At 38.8% G+C, this 20300-nt stretch overlaps 1 protein-coding gene across 1 annotated transcript in view; it reads left to right on the top strand.

Moving 5' to 3' along the window:
• DISC1 (DISC1 scaffold protein) overlaps window positions 1–20300 on the top strand; it is a 208517-nt gene that overhangs the window by 16580 nt on the left and 171637 nt on the right. The window contains 1 exon segment of the mRNA XM_085315478.1: window positions 3416–3485. Within this exon segment, the coding sequence (XP_085171604.1) occupies window positions 3416–3485 (70 nt within the window).

The following is a 20300-nucleotide window of genomic DNA, read 5'->3' as shown; positions in this document are numbered from 1 at the left end:
GTGTTAGTATGCAGTGTGTTAAAAGTAGCGTGCTAGATGTAAGAAAACCCTGTTTCTTTTCCTTTTTGGTTCTTTGGAAAAAAAATGATGTTGTTGCAGTACTTGGTTCCTATGTTCTACTGAAAGTGTGATCCTCATGTCCAATATGTCATACATMAATTTCTGAATTCAAGAGTACTACTTCCTTTCAGAGGGGGCTGTTTTATCTTCAGTTTGAAGTATGTGTAGCAGGAAATTTGGGAGAGGGAAGAGCTATTTGATGGATGCATCATGATTTTAATAACACTGAAATTTGTGATCAGAAATGTGTAAGTTCAGCCAGAGATTTCTTTGAGCGAGGCATGTGTAAGAATAGCCGGTAAGGAATACCCATGCCAATGGCTATGTAGATAAGTTTTCTCCCAGCGCGAAAAAAAATGGAGTCGAAGTCCCTGCTCTTAATTCAGACTAGGAATTGGGCCTTTTCTTCAGTCTCAGAGGAATACTGTACTGTTGGGTTGGGAGTCTGCCTTCTTGCATGTATGTATACCAACGTAAAGACATGGAGCCTCAAACATTGAATTCTTGGGTGGAAGAAAGTCTTGGAAAGGCTCAGTTATATTCCTTTGTAAAATATGATGGTGTCTTTATTTTATTTTATTTTTTGATCTCAAGTTATTTTGGGGACTGCAGGAAGGGTAGCAGAGGAAAACTTTTCTGAGCCTACTTATGATAAGGAGCCAAATACTGGCTATGTCGTGCATATGGAAAGCAGTAATGCTGAGATCAGTGTGGACAGGATAGATTTCTTAAATTGGGTGGTGTGCGTTTTCGAGTCTCTYCCTAGTGCCCTGGGTGTCCTGGAGCAATGTCCAGGATGTCTATATGCTGCAGGAGTAAAGGGACACGCAGCTGAGCTAGCTCTGCCCAYGCTGTCAGTAGAACGGGCAGCCCTGCAGAAACCCAGGGTGTTGTGACTTAGCTCAGCCGTACGCGCTGAGATGCGCTACGTCGTCTTTAGACCTGGTGAAACAATCTGCTCTGGGTCAGCCGGTGGGGAGACTGCACACTGCTTCCGTTTCAGGGAGACGGAAGGTTAAGAAACGCTTAGAGTCAAGAACGAACAATGTTTCTTGACCAATCTATCATCTGACCCAGGCTTATAACCCTCTACAGTGTTTATTTTTCATAGAGGTTGCATGTAGGACTCTGATTAGATTCTCTTATATAATTTTTGCAGACTTCATACGCGTTGACATGGGGCAATTTTTTTGACTTCATGTGTGGAATGACAACATACTCAAAATCTAGGATTTTGGGGAAATTAATTCCCTGTAAATTTGGGAATATATAACATAATCAAAATAAAGATGGTTTTCTGTCTTTTCAGTACACTTTTTTGACAGACAAAGGAAACATTTCTATCTTTAATTTCTTTATTCATTAATTCATTGAATGGAGAATTGGGGATTTGTGCCCTTAGATGTCTTTGCCGTTGGTAGCTGTCTTTGCTGTTGATTAGCCAGTTGCATATGTTTAATTTGAATCACCTTCCTATGGTAATGATAATGAGAGAATTCTCAAACTTTTCAAAAAGGAACTGAAGAAACAAAAGGAAAKGAGACAAGAGTAAAGTTGTTTAAAAATAGGCTTTTTTTCTTACTTAAAGTGGTGATCACACAGTAYAGATAGAGGTCCTGCCACTCTGAAGTGGACAGAGCTTTAAACCTCTTATTAGTCTGCACATAGAAAGCGCTTTATCGTGACAGAATCAGTGAGATAGCCACGAGCATGTGCGTGCTGCGGTATCCCAGCTGATTTTAAATGACCTGTTGTTGCAAATGCATGACGTGCAAAAAGCAGCAATGCTGTACTGTGGGTATAGACCGTTGTAATATATCATATATATGAAAGAAGTGTCATTTGAACAATTCCCAYGGCAAGCTGCTTTGGAACTCTATCAAAAGTATGTCACAAAATATAGAAAATAATTTATGGTGAGGATTCAGAGCTCCTCCCTTCACTAGGTTATGCATTCCTCACCTGCCTCAGTGACAAAAGCCTGGTGTTTCTGGATGTGAAAAACAAATTAAAAAAAAAAAGAAAGCTTGGAGGGAAAGGATGTATGTGCTATATGCTATGGTTCTGTTTTTTTTTTTTTTTTTTTGCGTATGTAGTACTACATTTGGAGGATTCTATAGCATATTATTAATCAACCATTTTTGATTCTTTCCTGGCTTCGGCTTTTGTAGTTTATTTCTGACTAGTCTACTTTCACTTACTGTGTTGAGTAGGGATACCATTAATTGAAATGCCRTGCTCGATTTGTGTGTTGATTGTATAGTCAGGATAGTTGAGTATTTCTATTAAGTTGCTGATTGACTRTACCTGTTTTTCAGTATGAAGTCTAGAAATTTGAAAGTAGAGGTTAAACTGTGTAGTAAGGAGTTTGGGTGGATGGAAGTCTCTTGTAGAAGCAGRATGTCTTAAGTATGGATTTTCTTGCATTGGAAAAAATGGTTTTCCAAGCACTTTTAGACTGTGGGCTATGACAGTGTATATGCTATTTCGTTTTCCAGGCATACYTCTGTCRGTGCTGATAACAGCTCATTGATAGMGGTCATGTACAAATTTAATAAGAAGAAAACATTTTTCAGTTTTATAACTAGCTATGCTAGGTTGTGGCTGGTGTGGCAATGAGGAGAGAATGGCATATTTTTAAACCAAATTTCTCTGTTAATAAACTCATAACAAACTTTGAATATGAATATGGCCTTCCTGATTTTAGTAAAAGATGAGGTTTTAGAGCTTTGGTCAGGAACTGTCAAGTAACAAATGCAGATGTTAATGTTCTGTAGATAAACCTAAACTATATTTTTATATAGTATGCATGTAATTAATTGCATGTAAACGCAATTCTCTGTGCCAGGTATACCTGTCCCAAAATATTCATCCTGTATTTCCTTTTTTTTTAACCTGCAGAAGAAAATGAAGTTTGCATGTGCAAATTTCTGAATTTATTCTATGCAAAACTGATACACAGAATTGATAGAATGGGTTCAGAAAAGAGTATTGACTAGAATGTGAGCACTGAGTAAATGGGATCAAAAGTGGATGCAATGTTATGAGAGTATCCTATAATGAGACTTAGTTTGAATAATTAAAAGGCTGAAAAATATCCTACAATCATTCAATTTCTTTTGTTTTTCAAGAAATATTGTTAATCTTTGTAGATGGTTGGACTAAAGCCATGCTTGGCTCAAGTAGCTTTAGCTCAGCTGCTCTAAAATAGGTGTGTCAACTTAACGTGTGTTGGGCTTGACTCACAAAATCAGGCCACTGTAGTGATGTAATAAGCTTGTGTATTTATATTGTGTAGAGGTTAGTAGTGATTTTAAATGAAATTTCTTCATAATTAACTCTTTTCTCTTTCTAGATAAAATCCTTGATTTTACAGCTTCAAAGGCTTCAGGAAAAAGCAATAGAGGAAGATGATTATGATAGAGGTGAGACTTTTCTTATTCCCCCATATTCCCCCCACAATCTCCTTTGGATCATTCTGTATTTTTTTCCCTTGTTCCTCTATTAACTTTGTTTTATATTTGCTGTATAGCTGTGGTTAGGTGTGTATGGAGGATAAGAGTTCAGTGAACTGTATTGTTTATTCTGTAGTGTGGCAGAAAACAAATTAAAGAAAGAAGTAGGTCAGCAGCAGGTAGCAACAATTTTTATTTCCTTGAGCCGCGTTGCCATGTGGGAAGGTTGGAATGTGAGTATCCACCATCTGGATCAGCTGTTTTGAAACAGCATGACTTTTAAAATACAGAAATGAATGAAAGCCTTGAATGGAGAAAGGACGGGCACTGCCTGCTGACAAAGTGTGATGTGTTGCTTTCCACGTTTAGTCATGGCACTGCAGCTGAGCTCAAGCACAGAAATGAGGCCAGTAGCTATTATAAAAAAAAATGATACTGTCCTGTAGGATTAACTTAACGTCTGCTGAATTGAATCAAAACCAGCTATGGAATATGGTGAGCTGCTGGTAAATATCTGTATTTTCCTCTCAAAAACACTGGCATTTCTGATAAGCTGCATGCATGTGCTAGTAACTAGGGCATTTGTTAGCACCTATCTGAGATTTCTTGATATTTCCCTGTATGGTAGTCTGTGTTCAGATACTCATATGTTGACAGTCTGGAAGTTCTAGGTGAAATTCTTCTTGCTAGATTTGTTTTCAGTAGGCAAGTACTGCAAACATTTCAATAAAATCTGCATGAGTACATCTGAGAATAAGGCTGGAGAAAAACAGCTCCTCTCCCTCTATTCTTTTTTCTCAGCTTTGGGGGCTTGGAAAGTGGCCAGGTCTTCCCTCCCCACTGCCCCCAGGCTTCCAGCTCACCTTTCAATATTAATGTGTAAAGTCACACATTTGTACCATGGCTCTGTTACCTCTCTACCTCACCTTACCAAAAAAAAAAAAAAAAAAAAAAAAAAAAAAAAATCCAGAACATGTTTTAACACAGTCTAGGGAGTAGATGTGTGGCCCTCCTGGAGAAGGGGTCTTAAAGGTCTCTTAAAGGTTGGTCTGTATAGAAGATAAGTCTGCTGCTATCCAAGTCATTCTTTTACCATGACATTTCCCAAAGGGGTGAAGCTGTGTGTTAAAAACTCAGCATGTTGTAGATATTCATGGGTTTCATCTCTGTGAAACAGACATAATTGATGTTTGTTTTACATGTATAACGCTATGTATATATATATTTTTAAATATCTGTTGATTGAGTTCCCAGTTGGAGACTTTCTAACAGCTGTGTACTAAGTGCATGTGGTTTCCACAGATTTCAGCTGGAATTTTTTGGGGTAGTCATCCACATTGATAGCAATGCTTGGAGTATGCCAGGTTTGAYATCTGCAAGTGATGCTATGTAGTCATTGACCATATGGAAAATCATGATTTGCCTAATCTTGCACAGAAAATTCTTGTGTGATTTTTTTTTTCCTGGGTGCTAGTCTGGGATTTTCAAAACAAGACTGTCTTTCTTTTGACCCTCATTTTATCAATTACACTTTTCAGTTTCCACCCTAGTTACCAGATGAGCAGCAGAGAAGGCAGTCTTGTATGAATACTCCTTGTCTAGAGGAGGAAAAGTCTCTCTTGGGGTGGGAGAAAGAGGGACAATAGCATGTGATCTGTATATTGAGGAGTTAGGACTTTAAGAAAGTTGACTTTTTTTTTTCCCTAAGAATTGCCAAGGTTTTAGTTTAAAAGATATTTTCTAAGCCTTCACCACCTCTGAAATAAGCTTGTGTTGGCAAAAGCTTTGGTGTTGATCACACAGTGAGCTGGATCAGGGAATTGGTTCTGGCTGAGAACTAATTCACAGGAGGTTTAGGGCAAAGTTTACATGAGCAAGGCTGGGAACAGTGCAGAGGTGAGGAGGAGCATCCACAGACATAAATCCTGTTTTCTGTGTTCGGTCCGGCTCCTCTGCGTTTGTCCTGATATGGGGCTAGATACTGAGGCACTTTAAAGACTTTGCCTTGGCCTCCTGCATCACTTTTGAAAATGAAACTCCTGCTTAATGCAAGCATTCTCACAAAATGCCACGTTCCTTTGTAATATGTGACTATATATCCTTAATTTTATCACTTCCTAATTTTTGAGTCCTTGACCTGGTTTTGGTCTTAATAGTCTTTGTTCCTCATTTGGTGCAGCTGTTGACCATTTTATTTCTTTTTGTGTGTGACTACTTTTCATTATTTTCCTGACATCTGAACTGGCTTCCTGAGTTTTTTTTTCCTGTGTAATATAGGCTGCTTATCTCCAGGGAAGGRCTCAGGTTGAGAAGGTATGGCAAGAAGAATTAGAACTGCGACCTTCCTTCCTCCCCTTGTGGCCCTGTGCTTTTCACCTTTGCCGTTCCAACTACGTTGCTGCCCCCAGTAGAATACCAAGTCCTGCCTGGTGTAAAGTTAAATCTAAAAGCTTATTAAGGAGCTTACAGATTGGCCCAATACCAATTTCTGTGTTGAACTGAAATCTGTAATTAGTCTTTAAAGGGATCTTATTGCCAAATACTGCTAGGAGCGGATGGAATTGCTAAGTGTGCAGCGCTATGATGTGGTGTGTTAATGGGAGCGGGAGAAACAGACAGTATATGCAGGGGTCTCGGGACATGTTAACAAATAAAAAGAAAATTAGTGTCCTTGTAATTTGGGTTTTCGTTGAGTATAGAGCGTGTCCTCTGTGAAGAGAAGACCTGTTTTAAACCGGAGACTGTGGTACTGCAGTGGGTGGTGGTAGCCCGAGTTCTGCTCRTTTGGGAATGTTTCAAAGGAAGGGAAGCTCTAACGTGATGTGACCGTACTAGCTGGGAAGGGCCATGTATGTGAAAAGGTGAATACAGGCAAGGAGAGCAGGTAAGAGGGGCACAGATGATTTTAACCTGCAGATAGAAAAGTGAAATATAGGTAAAGACAATATCATGTGTTACTGTGTTATTAATTGCTTCAGGAGTAGAGTAGTGACTTTTTTTCCAACTTTAACAACGGGCGATAATTCAATGGATCTTTCAGGCTTTGACTTTTCAAATATCATCCAGTCTTGCAAGGAAGGGTTGCAGGTGTGTTTCTTTTTTTTGCAGCAGTTTAGTGGGAAGGAGATCTGTTATACTTTGAGGACTTTTAAGTGCTCAGGATTGGTTTCTGCTGGCTGCCACTGCAGTTTTTTTTAGCAACTTGGAAGTAAGGTAAGCATATATTGAGTGACATCAGTGCTTTCCTACTCTCCAGAGTTTTTTGAAAGTTGTCATAATTTCTAGTAAATTTTGAAATGGAAATGTACATAAAATGCTGCCCTTATAGAGAGGAGGAAATGATGTACTGTATTTTCAATTACTGTAACAGAGTTCAGAAAAGCCTTAGACATACAGGCAAGCTTTTGTTGCTACAAAACCGTGAATAAATATCTTGCTGCAAGCAGGTCAGGATCCTTATTTTCCCCTTTACAGAAACACAAAATAAATGCTTGCTACTTGGAACTGTTAGAGAATATATGTATTTTCAGATGAATGTTATTGAATTAGTGCTTATTCCTTGAACAGATGATGAAATTATTTATAAACTTATATTGATTTTTTTTAAAGGATATCTATTGTTCAGGTGTGAATGCCAATTTAAATCAAAATTCAATAAACCTCAGCTTTTTCTTTTTGTTTAGGAATCCATTTGCTCCATCTTTCTGCTCCCCTAGCAGAAAGCTTGAGAGGAGCTTGAGAGGAGCGTAGCAGAAATGGCTTTTGCCATTACTTGTCTACCTGTTATGTGCCGTCTTTAAGACCTGCCTTGGCATGGTTAGAGTGTTGGTGTGCAAGAACTTCAAATGGTTATTTAAATGACTGTAGTTTCTTCCTGTACTTTTCAGCACTGCCATTTGTATGCAGTACGTGTTTGCAGCCTGAGAGGGTAAACAGGTTGGGGCAGGGGCTGCCTTCCTGTCCCAGCTTCGTGCTCATCTGATATGAGACCACAGAGAGAGCCTGATGCTGGGAGATGTGCAGGGTACTTACTGTGAAGCCTCTTTTCATACTGTAGCAGCCGAGTGCTGTTTCAAACAGAGATATTTCTCTGCTGTGAAGTGTTTGTGTCAAATGCATGTTCAGTGAGATAAATCTCCTTCATTCCTGTTTAATTTTAAATGTGAAACATTAGGATTTTACATGTTTTATTGCTCATTCTGCAGGTCTAGATGATGAAGTGGCAATCTAATGGCCTATTTATTTCTGTATTTACTTGCAGTCTCCTCTTGATGGCCACATTACTGTATATTTTCAAAGCAGATACAATACCATGAGAATACTTTAACAGCCTTTTGCCTTGCATAGCGTATAGTAAAAATTAGTCTGTTCTCCAAGGATCACTTGGAATGTTGTCATGGCTCATTATTCATGATGGAGCTTGACAGCTCCAAGGTTAAACATGCTGCTGAATACAGGGGGGAAAAAAATAGCATATTTTTGTGCCTGGAACTTGGGCTTGCAGTGGAAGCAATGTAGCTGTGTGTTTTGCAAGTACCGATCTCATGCCCAAATATTTTATTATCATTTTCCTGTTCTTTCCTTTGGTTCTTGAACTCCTTGAGTTCACCTAACGTGAGGGGCAGACAGATTAGTATTAAAAGGTCAGGACTGAGCTAGCTGTTGTTTCTTCAAAAATAAGTTTCTTACAGAATTACTTTTCTTTTTCTTTCTTTCTTTCTTTTTTAATTTACTGCATGCAGAGATGTGAGCCTATGCACTCACTACTTTTAGCTGGTAGAGAATATTAACTTCCCTGTGCAAGCAGATGACATTCAGAATTAGAATTCTCCAGTGAAGCTGATCTAGTAGATCAGGGCAACTCCTCATCAGTCCAGCRTGCCAGGTTGAATACAGAAACATCAGTGCTTGCCGTGGCAAAACCTGTCCCGTTTCAGGAAGGAGAACTGTACTGTAGTTACCTTTAAAGTGATATGAGCTTCTAGTTATTCTGGTTTAGGCTGCAGGCCTTGAGAAATACATAAAGGTGGTGAGCTCTCGTGGGCTGGTACACTGAGTACTCTCCAAAAACAGTCTTTGTGTTTTGTTCCCCTTCATCCGCTTTTTTTTTTTTTTTTTTCCTTTCCATATTCTTTGAGGTCACATCCTGCTGCGTGTCCTTTCCGTGTCTCAGGATCTGCAGGCCCCTTGCCTCTGCCTAAAGGACAGAACGTGCTGTGTAGGAGTTGAAGAGTCTTTTTTTTCCCCGTGCTAGGCTTGTGATTAAGGGAAATTGTGAGAAATGACTTTTTAGCAGTTAACCTTCCTTAAATTTATACTAAAAGAAATGCTGCTGCTTACTTGAGCTGCTATTTGTTTTAAGCAGCTGCAGATGGGGAAAAATACCAGAGTGTAGTACTAAGGAATGACTATACTGAAAACATCGTTTGTTAAGTGATATTTAGAGGGAAGTTTTGGGCCTGTAACTTCTTACAGTGCTTCTTGCAAAAGCTGAATTATGCATTAATCCCAAAYTCCTGGCCAGATTACTACTTGCATGGTTATTTGGTCTTTCCAAAATTCTATTTGCAGTTTAAACTGAAAAATACTTACTTGATTAAGTGCTTTTTCTAGCTGAACGTCATAAACATTTGAACCAATTTGATCTTTTAAGCACATAATTTGATGATTTTCTTTTTTTTCTTCTTCTTTTTCTGGCAGAGCTGTTTGCCAATGAGGATTGGATAGAATCCCTGCTTAACTTGTGTTAGTTTGAGCTGAAATGCTTGTTTGACAGATGGTTGTTATAATAGGACACAGAAATTAAGGCAAGTTATTTTCTTTCTGAGGAAGGACAGTGAATTTGAGAGGCTGTATCTAGAGGCTTCATCTACTCTTGCTCTCTTTGAGAGCAAAGAGCAAGTTATGTGGGGTGGTACTTCTTTCAGGATGGAATGTGTCTGTGGGAGTAAAATCCTTAAATATAGATGTATTTTTAGCATGGCATAAAATAAGTGAACCTACTGATAAAATAAAAAGTGATGGGCACTGAAGGGGTAGACCTTCTGTGGCACGAGGCAGATATTAGGAGCTTTTAACTTGCAATTACAGGCCATGGAGTTGAAGCTGGGTTTGGCATGAACGGGATGAATAGGGCTTTCTGGTGCTTCTTTCAGAACCTTATCCTGTCATAAACTTATAGAGACTTTCTGTGATCTGCAGGTTTCATTATTTTGATAGCTTACCAGTAAACATTTTGGGAGAGGGAGAAAAAAGAATTATGAAGATTCTCATAAAAACTTTCTTTGCATGGAACTTGTTTATACAGTCTTTCTCTGACAGCTCAAATAGCCTTCAGAAAACATTTTGGGTAATTAAGAAAAGCAAATGCATACATGAAGTATAAATTAGACTGAATTTTTATTGCAACGAAACAGAAACAGCTTCAGCCTTGCAACTTTTCCACCCTGTCTGGGCTTCTTTATTTAAGAATGGTTTGAAATGAAAAGATGAAACTTTTTAGTCTGTAACCAGTTAGTGCTTGGTGCCAGCTGAGACTGCAGACTGAGATACCACAGTTCAGATGCTAGGTCTTGGCTTCTGTCTAATAGCAGCAAGAATGAGATCACCATTTCTCTTACATGGTCTGTGTCAGGCTTATCCAGTTGGTATTGATTTTTATCACAATATTGGAACAGGAGTTGATACAGTCATAATTTAGAGGTCCGAAACTCCTTATCCCACTGTSCGTTCTTTAGCTGTCTGACAGATTTATTTCTGTTTTAGCCCTAAAAGTGTATGGTTATGGCCAACATGGTTACAAGAAGCGGGTTGGTATACATGTCTGAGTATGCCTCCTGATTGTGTGCACTTGTTACATATATGGAGCATATGCTAGAGCACATGCATGTTCAGCAAAACACTTTTGATGTGTTTAATATTCCCAATGCTTCTTAGCTGAACCTCCATCTCTACTTTTTTATTCAGTTTGTGTCATGCCAGGGTGCCTCTTTGAGGCCATATTAGGGTGTATCTTGAGAACAGGACCTTGCTGTTGATCTGTTTATGCCTGTACATTGAAAATGCAGTTGTTTACTGTATCTTTAATTCCTTAGCCAATATTGAAGAGGAAGCTGCTTTAGTCATTCAGTATCTTACTTAGACTGTGCAACCTAAATATTTTTAGGAAGTAGTAGTATTTTGTGGGATTCTACTGTGGTCTCTTATTTCAATCTTGGCCGGCATGGAGATGTTCAGCTACATTTTGTGTTTCTGGAAGCTGCTTGACAAAAAGAAAATTGCTGAAGTTTTGGCATACCGTACATTTGGAAGCTTTCTCTACTGCCAGCCATCTGCTGTCTAAAACTGACACCACAGGCTACTCCTCCTGTGATAGTAGGACTCTATTTCTTCATCCATGATGCAGCCAAGCTGTTCGCAGACAGCCTGGCTAGTCTTTACAAACAAACAAGCAACAAAAAAATGGGAACAAAATAAGCAATTATGCATAATTTAATAGCCTACTTCCTGAATTGTAGTTCTGAAGTGTAAAGTTCTGATGGGTATAACTCATGAGAAGTGTTGATACACTTTCTGGACAGTATTAACTCAGTGACATGGTTCTCCTGCTACCCAGCCCATCTGCTTAATTGTCACTTGCARAAACACTCAACCCAATTTTATATTCAAGGCAGACTTATCTTTTTCTTGCGCTTAGAAATATTAACTCCAAATAAAAGAGAATTGTCTCCTGTTTGCAATGTGACCCCTGGAGGCAATATAACTATTAATTGAACCAGCAGTTAGAAATTGATTTGCTGCCCTTGTCTTAACACTTAAAATATAAACATTTTAAGGGAGTGGGGGAGCACCTGCTCTTTTTAATTATTGTCTGCTTAATAGATGAGTCTGCATGGACAGAAACTCGTAGATGGCATGGTAATGTCGTTTCTGTGTAATTGGGGATTAAAAAGGTGCTGAACAGCTCTGTCTACTATCTGAATGCAAACACAAAAGACTTATGATCTGAGTCCTCTGTGGGAGCCTGATCACACTTCTTGCTGATTGCTGGGTGTTTGGTTGAATTCCTTAATAAGGATGCTTTTGTTGGAGACCTCCTTGGGTCTTCCATCGCTTGTCAAACCCTTCTGCAAAGTGAGATTGTCTCATGTCAATTAACTTCTCCCTTCTCCTGAGGTCTTTCTCTTGTGCTTTCCCTCTACGTGCCCAAACCCAACTGCCCATACTCAGATGTAGTCACATTTCCATAGGTATATATGCTCTCTCTGTTGCTTGCTTGTGCTGCCTTCAGCCTATGCAAGCCTTTGGCTATCTCTTTCATATTTGTAGCTGGTGGAAAGATAATGATAGTAGTAAAAAACATTGGTTTACAGACATCTTACATCTTAGGGCAGYGTAAAGGTGGCAGAAATGACCACTAATCAAAATGATGGAGAGAAGAGACATCAAATTCCTAGTGCTCGTATACAATAGCATGTTTTGAAGAAGTGGTTGCTGGGGCTGAAGGCAAGGCTTACTGTGGCAGCATCAAAACTGATGTTAATTCTTGTGCTCCTTTGGCACTTTCTAGTGCCTCTGGACTCTTTTCCCTGCTAGTAGAAGCTCACTGTAGAAATAGTTTCTTGGGAAAAGGCTTTAATGTTTGGATTGCTAGAAGCTGTCCAGAGTTCGCCCACCTTTTCAAGGAATGATATTGGAGGTGGTAAAGAGCACAGACAGGCTCTTTTTTTTTTTTTATGTACTTTGAAAGCATACAAAGCATCTGTTGCGTTGCGCCAAAGTGTCATAGATAATGCTGTGGAACAAAGTACCTGAGGAATGTGGTTTCAACAAAAAGATCCGATTATAAATGAACGGCTCTCTGTAGGGCTTGTTTTTGTCATGTGCTGTACCTGCAATATATCTGTACTGTCCTAATGCCCCACTCTAGCCTTGGAATAGATGCAGCTGACGTAAGTACTAGAATTATAATATCTAAATGGCAGATGATCCTCTGTTTCTATTTTTTGTCCCTGCATGAACAAACTTTTAAAAGGCCTGTAGCAAGAAGGAACTAATTATTGTTTCCAGAAAAGCTTGTGTACATGAAGCATGTTAAATAAAAGCACCAAGGAATCCAAGGATTGAACTTAACGTTCATAATGACGTAATATCAAAATGTAATAAGTACTCTTGAATAAGTGTTTTTCTAATAATTCTGCCTAGGTCTACAATTTAAATCAAGCAAAATATGATGTGGRATCTTCACTTTCTCCCTGCTGTGTAGTGAGACAGGTAAGATTAGTCCAGGATTGTAGACACAGGTGTTAACTTTCTTGAGCTAAATACATTAGTTACTCGGAGTAGTATTTTGTTAGATCATTATGATATCCAGACAGGGTTTGTCACTAAGGGAAATATCTTYAGCAGTCTAACTAAAATCAAACAAGCTTTTGGACACACCAGGTTGAGGAAGGSTTATGTACCGAAATGTTTATCCTATCATTACAACTTTATTAGTTGCCTTAGTTGATCAGCTGGYTGGGCAAGCCTTGTTCTGCCCATTTCTGTGTCATGCTAAAATCAGTGGTAAGCAGTGTTGTGTATGCGTATGGTAGGGTAATGTGATGCTTGTGGGGAGAAACAGTTCTAGCTTCAAATGACAAAACAGTAGACTCTGACCAATGCAGTTTGAAAGAGAACGTATGACAGTTGCCTCTGTAAAATTTTCTGTAAAAGTGTCAGGTTGGGGCTTTGCAGTAGTTGCAAAAGGAGGGGAAGGAGTTGCATGCTAGGAGTGGAACGGGGGACAACACTGMAAACTTGTTTTTTAAATCCATGATGTACTTGTGTATATAGYCCTGGTCCCTTCATCTCAAAAAGGATATAGTAATCTGTAARAGGTCCRGAAGAGGACAGCAAAGATGTTCCAAGTTACCGAACAGCTTCTGTGTAAAGAGTGGTTGAACAGGCTGGGAATTTGCAAGGGTGGTTAAGTGCAGAGAGAGCTGGACTGTGTGTGCTCACTTCTGGTATGAGAACTGTGGGCATAAGGTGAGCCAGGTTCCCCATGGACCAAAGGCAATRGTCACACGCACTTGCTATCTGCTGTGTGAGGAGCTTTTTGTCAAAGGACCTGGTGGATGGAAAATCATTGAGGCTTCAAGGAGAGGCTGGACATGTGTCTAAGCAGAAAAGACATAGCAGCCTTAGGAAATACCTCGAATCAGAAAAAAACAGAAGTTGGGGMAGTGTTTAGGGGGAAATATCACACATACTTGCTTCTTTCTTTCTTTTCCCTAGCCATTTTCTTTTCACTGCTGCTGGAAGGGTACTGGGACAGGTGGATATGTGATCTGGGCTAGTGCGGCTGCTCTTATGTTACTGTTGAACTACAGCAGGCAAAGTGAGGTGGAGCTAATATATGTACATACAATGTACTCTTCTAGTTAAAAATCATGAAATATCTTTATGAAAAAAGGACTGACTCTGGAGGAGGTAATTAAGAAGGGGAAATAATTCTGGCTAGATCGGAATAGCAATTGATAATACTATGCAMGTTAAGTTTTACCTGTTTCGTTATACCTGCATAACCAAAAGACCATATAGATAACTGAAGTAATCAACTAAAAATGTTATTTTATGAAAAGAAAATTCATATCAAGCATTAGAAATTTGRAAGTTCAAGAGCAAGTGGTTTTGAATTTTCTACTATGTATGCCACCAGTAATAATAATAATAAAAAATCTAGCTGGACTTAAAATGATTTCCTAGAGACTTACTGATGGATTTTTATTAAAATACTATTTGTTTTGAAGTCATATCCAAAGTTCTCAGATATAGCTATTCTTTTGGTTTGTTTTCAGTTAGCAGGTATCTTGGAAAACATTTTTTTATGACAAAGTAATTCTTTAGAAGTAATAGCATTTAACTTTGAAAAACTAAAATTAAAAGATGTGTAGATGGGAGAGTATATCAATTAAGTTACTGGATTTTTTTTGAAAGCACAGAAGGAAGAGAAAATAGCACTCAGTGCTATGTCGTTTTTTTTTTTTTTTTTTTTNTTTTTTTTTTAATGAAGGTAAAGATCAGCCTTGCAGTCCTACCAGACTGTTGGCTATCACTTGCAGAACTGTACGCATTTTGAAATGAGTCATGGCATCATAAAAATGGATGTGAATAGGAATGTGAATATTTTTCTAGTTCTTGAAGTTAATTCTGTTTTATCTGTTATTGGAGTAACTTTTTAAGCCCCAAGAGACTTTATACTTTTAAAGAAAAGTGTATGTTAAAATATAAAACAACTTCTAAGTGAAATTGTCATCTTGTGAAATGCGTGTGAAATGTTGTCATGTAATTTTTATAAAGGAAATATTAAAAGAAATGTGGYATACTATTTTCATATTTCACAAATGAAACTTCTCATGTGGTTCTCTTGTATCTATTCTATTATGTTATTTCTTACTGAGACTTAAGAATTTTGCTAATATCTAATTTTATTTTTCAGAAAGAATGCAAGGCAACCCTCTAAGTGCATACAGACATACCATGTTGTCCACTGAGGATGTGTTCCCCAAAAGTGTGATATTTAATAGTATAATGGAGATGGCAAAAAAAAATTTCTCATAAGAATTAATGTAATGGGGAGGAGCACCCTTTAGGATAATGGGAATGGGGGATGGATTTTTAWCATCAGGAGACATGATTTAGCATTATTCTTAAGTCTATGGGTCAAATGAAGCTCTGTGTAGTRCAGTGCTGGAGAGATGTGGCAACTTAATTTCACCTCCAAATGAGGTGTAAAGTACAAGGAGATGTTTCAAGCAGGCTTCTAGAAGGGAAGGTGGGTTGTAGGAAATCAGAAAAGTTGTGCTTTCTGAGCCTGACCTTCTCTAAGTGGGTACAGGCAGTAACTTCCATTCTGTATTCATAAATCAAATATCGTGCTTTGTTACCCAAGTTCACAGAAAATCTGCTCTGTCCTGTCCTTTAAAAAACAAACAAAAGGAATACACTGAAAAAGCACAGTCTTCTTTTAAGCACACATCACTAATTAAAACCAAAATGAAATAATCCCCCTTAGCACAGCACCCAAATTCACATCAAAGTGCAGAGGTACGAGTTTGAAATATTTTAATTATGAGCTTAAGGTTGTTGGATAAAGCAGTTGTGAGCAAGAGCTGAAATCACCGCAGTCGAAGGCAGGCTTCCAGAGCTGGTTATTCTGGTGCTATCTAAGCTCTGAAAAAAATGAAAAGAGTAAGGAGTTTAGAAGAAAGAATTTCCAATCATGCTAAGTCATCTGCTTGTTGGGACCTAGAAGGAGAAGGGTTAGGGTGTATGAGTGTTCAAAAAATGATTTTTAAAATTTTTCATAATGTTGTGTAAAACAACAAGGTCTTCTAGGGAGAGAAAGGCTGAAGATGCTGAGAAGGAGAAAGAAAAATATTTGAAAAAAAAAATCCAAGTAGAATTGAAATCAATTCTGTTTCAGAGCAATGCCTCTGCAGATACACTGCTCAAGAATAGCTTTCTGGTATTAAATATTCTGCCTTCACAAGTCTGTTCGWGTGCAACTGTAGGTAGGCCTTGTGAGTTTTGTGCGGTTTGGTATTTTCTGTCTTAGTTGCTTTTTTTACTATAGCTTCCAGAGCCTGTAACAAGGTATATGCAGGATCCAGTGGAATGCTGTTATTTTATCAATAAGATTTCTACATTTCTTCTTTTGGACACTTCAGAACAAATCTTACAGTTGCAACTTAGAAGGATGAAATAAAATAAAAGAACAACTTGACTTCGTTCTTCATGCCATGCTCTGTGTTTGCGCTGTTATCAAAATTGTCAGATCTTTTTCTTTTACAATTAAGAGGACAGGGTTGATGCTGCTGTGTGGTTTCTTTGGTGTATTTGATACTAACATGTTCTTTCCTTCCCATATGACATATGGGCAACTCGGCATGTTGGTTGAACCTGTCTGTTATTGTATATGAGATGTTTTTCTCTTCTCTCCTCCCYCTTTCAAAATATTTAGGCAGTGCTTACATATAGGTGTTTTGCTGACTGACCTATGGAGTGTGGGTTCCTCTGGAGGGGCAGCCTTACATGTTCAGTAAAGCTCTCATTACTGTTCCTTCTCTGAGGAAAAGGAAGGAAAAAAGCCACTTCCTTTAATTTTTTTCTTTAAGATTTTATTTCTTTTCCCTCTCTCACAAGGATAACCTTCTCTATATGTTGGCCTAAAATTACCTAAGTTCATCTTTAATGTTAAATATTTTCCCATCATGTAATGTAACTGTGTGCGTTGTTCCAGATATGTCATATAGCTAGCTTAAAAAAAATACCTCTAAATACTTGTGTTGCAGATTTTCCTGAAGTACCATTTGAAAAGCAAAGAAAGCATTTCTGCAGCCATGGCTGGCAACTAGAAAGGCTACCTATGCCAGAGTACATTGCATAACCTTTGGAAAAATCAAGAGAACAGTGTGAACTACTGCATTTGTTCAATTTTCATCTACAGGCCAATTGAGTCTGACAGTTGGAGGTCCTTTTTAAAGTGGTGTATAGCACACGCAACCTATCATCTCAGCTTCCAAGTGAGTAGACAGAAGAGACCAGGGCCAGATAAAGGGCACAAACGGTACCAATTGCTTCTTCTAGGCAGAACGATTTAAAGCAACAACCCAAGCCTTCTTGCAGAAGAAAGATCCAGATAGGCTGGATCTTCACTGATGTTAATACTTAGCACAGCTAAGATCAGCTAGCTACCACAGATTGTTTTGAATGTTAGGATGCAGCTCTGGCAGTGTTTATTTCTAGACAGAGAATCTTCTCGGAAACTCAAGGTAAGGTCAAAAAGTTTAATGAGTATTTCATTGCTGCCAGCTCTTGCAAAATTCATAGTTACCCTGTCTGTTTCTGTCAGTGGGGATGCATTGACTCGGGCCAGTTTGGCTGTCAGTGCCTGTTTGAAAGGCATGTTGTAGATCCAAAATATGTCTAGCAGTAGTATGGCATGTTCAGTCCCTTACTGCCTGTGTGTGGTCTTTTTGCAGACCTCAAGACAGATGATGTTCTTGCTAAACTTGGTTTTCAGTCCATATTTAGGTGACTGCTTCCTTCCTTATCGCTTGGCTACTTCCAAGAATAGGTGGTTGCTTGCTAACAAAATTGGTGTGAATGGCTGTAATTAGAAAAGGAGTACTAATTACTCGGGTAATCCCAATGGAAAATGTGAATCTCTCAAAATTGCTATCCAAGGGTGAATTCTATCCTCAGGCGTTTTGCGCTTGTTCATTCTGAAATATGCTTGTTGAGGTTTGTTTCTGGTTAAAGCAGAGCAAGGGGTTATTTTTTTACTACCTTAACTTTGGTGGAGAGCTCCTGCTGTGCAAATCAGCCACAGCAGATGCTGTTTTAAAACTGAAGATTTCTAATCCTTTAGGCATGAGGATCATGCACCAAGAGTTCCTGCAGCATGCATAGCATGCTATGAGGAACTTCAGTGACTGTATGGCAGGCAGCTGTTGCTTTCCCATGTTTCCCAGTCTTACATTGGCTGCTCCTATGCCCTCATCTTACAGCATTAGGGTATCTCCTAGCAGCTTTCCTTCTTTCCACTCTATGTTTTAGGAGCCTGCTTGGCAAGTGACTTTTGTCTCCTCCTCTGAGCATCAGCTGCTGCTTCTCCTAGGCCCTTGTTACTCATTCATTGAGCCAGCAAATGTGGTTTGCCTGGACTGCTGCTGTTTGTGTCTATCAGCTGGTGAGCAGCACTTTTTGCTTATCCCCTAATGCGGTCCCATGGGGGAGGTGGTGGATGTTATCAGCCTGCTGCTGTGCTGCTGCACTTTTGGGGGTTGTAATTGACCTCTACTCTGCAGACTCAGAGCTACAGCCAAATAGTCACTCTGTCTCCCTGTAATCTGCAATCAAGATGGGGGCGTGATGACAAGGTACATGCAGCCTGAGGAGCAATAGTGCATGTGGGAAAGGAGCTGGAGGTCAGGCCACTGTGCTCTTCAATATGGGAGGGGGACCCTTATGCACTGTATCTACTTGCATCAAAATGCAATATTTGTGGTTGGATCTGTGCCCTTTGGAAACTACTAAGTGGATTTGGGAGATGGCTGTGTGTGTACCTGCGCAATGTTTTTCTGCTGCTTATGAATACTTTGGGCCTGATTTTGTGTGCCATTCTCAGCACCTAGTGAAGTCCCCCATCCCATCCTGAAGTTTCAGGCCTTCATGTATAATTGCAGAGCAAGAATTTTAGCAGGAAGAAATGACATGAAGAGGTTAAAGTTATCCTTTGCTACCTTGTGTGCAGCCACGCAATAGCTTGCAAGCCTAGGATTCAGCTGGAGTGGCACCTTGCTGTAGCAGCGTTGAGTGAGCTTAACCCAGTGCTGATGCAGTTGGTCTGCATCCGCTGCATGGGGATTAGTGTTTGAGCTCCCTTTCTCCTTCGTGTAATTTAGGTGATGTAATTGGAAGACCTTGGCCCAGTGACAGCCTCACAGCCAGCTGCTGTAAAGAAAACAAAGACTTTAACTGCATTCCAACCCTTTTCCCCAGATTCTGAGGAAATCTGGGCCCTAGTTTCACAGCTAGGGCTCATCTTTAAAGAGTTTAGATAAATATACTAAAGCCTCATTTATATATGAATAAAATAAAACCAAGCTAGGAAAAGACAAGAAGCCCTAGTGTTAGAGCATATCCTAATATCTAAATACCTTAATCTTTTTTTGTAGAAAAGTAATTCAAAGATTCAAGTTAATTAGAAGTACTACTGCTAATTTGTGTGAATTCCAGAGAAGGGTTTATGAGACTGGATGAAGTCACCAGGAATGTCTGAACTGGAGAAGAGACTATTTTTTGCTGCTTATAAAAGATTTTTATCTCTTCTTGGGAGTTTGTATTAGTTCTCYTGTCTAATGACAGTAAAGTCGAGAAAGAAAGTGAATATAAGTCAGAATTATAGCAGTGCAACYTCAGCAGCATCAAGGAGAAGTCCTATTGAATGTAATACAATAAGGTTCTAGGGAAACCTATGTATTTCCGAAAACATATAAAAATGCATTTAATCATCTATGAAATTCAGTAACAGAGATATAATTTGTTAGGGAACAATGTAGCTGTACTGTGTGATATTTTGTAGAAATTTTCTGAAAGGGTAACATTCAGAGTCTTACTTTCTTTGAAACTTTATGCATATACTATGTTGCATTTTAGTTCCTGGGGAATAAATATAAGTACACAGCTCTGAAAATCCATTTTCAAGCCCTTTTTTGTACTCTTCTATGTGTTTAACACATTTGATATTCTGTCGTGATTGCAGCTTCTACTCAAATCAATTTTAAAAATGTATTTATGAAAGGGATTTTGAAAACTTAGCACAGTAGAATGTTGAATGTTTATTTTCTAATGCTTATTTATAGTATAATTGTATTAAGTTTAGAAAGCTGCAACCTCAGGGTTGTGGAGAGCTGAAGAGATCCGAAGGATTTCTCAGCACTAGGACTAGTGTGGCATTCCAGAAGTCATCAGGTTGCTTAGAGACCTATCTATCCAGCCTTTGAAATTCTGAAACATCCACTCATCACTGCTGCAAGCGGGAACCTGTGCTAGATGGACCTGGAGTCTGATCTAGTCTGGCAATTCTTGTCAGTTCAAGACATTTTTTTTTTTTTTTTAATTCTTCAGCTGGTGTAATATAAACATGTTGTGTTTGTGCACTGCTGGGTTGTACTTGGAAAGGTGTAAGATGTAGTCTCTAAACTTTTCTTTCCAGTCCTTAAAAAAAAAAAA

Source organism: Rhea americana, unplaced genomic scaffold (genome assembly GCF_003343005.1).
Source record: "Rhea americana isolate MKP2758 unplaced genomic scaffold, rheAme1 scaffold_43, whole genome shotgun sequence".
In the NCBI taxonomy this organism is placed as follows: domain Eukaryota; kingdom Metazoa; phylum Chordata; class Aves; order Rheiformes; family Rheidae; genus Rhea; species Rhea americana.
Note: the sequence above shows the minus strand (reverse complement) of the source record. Positions and strands in the feature narration are given on the sequence as shown.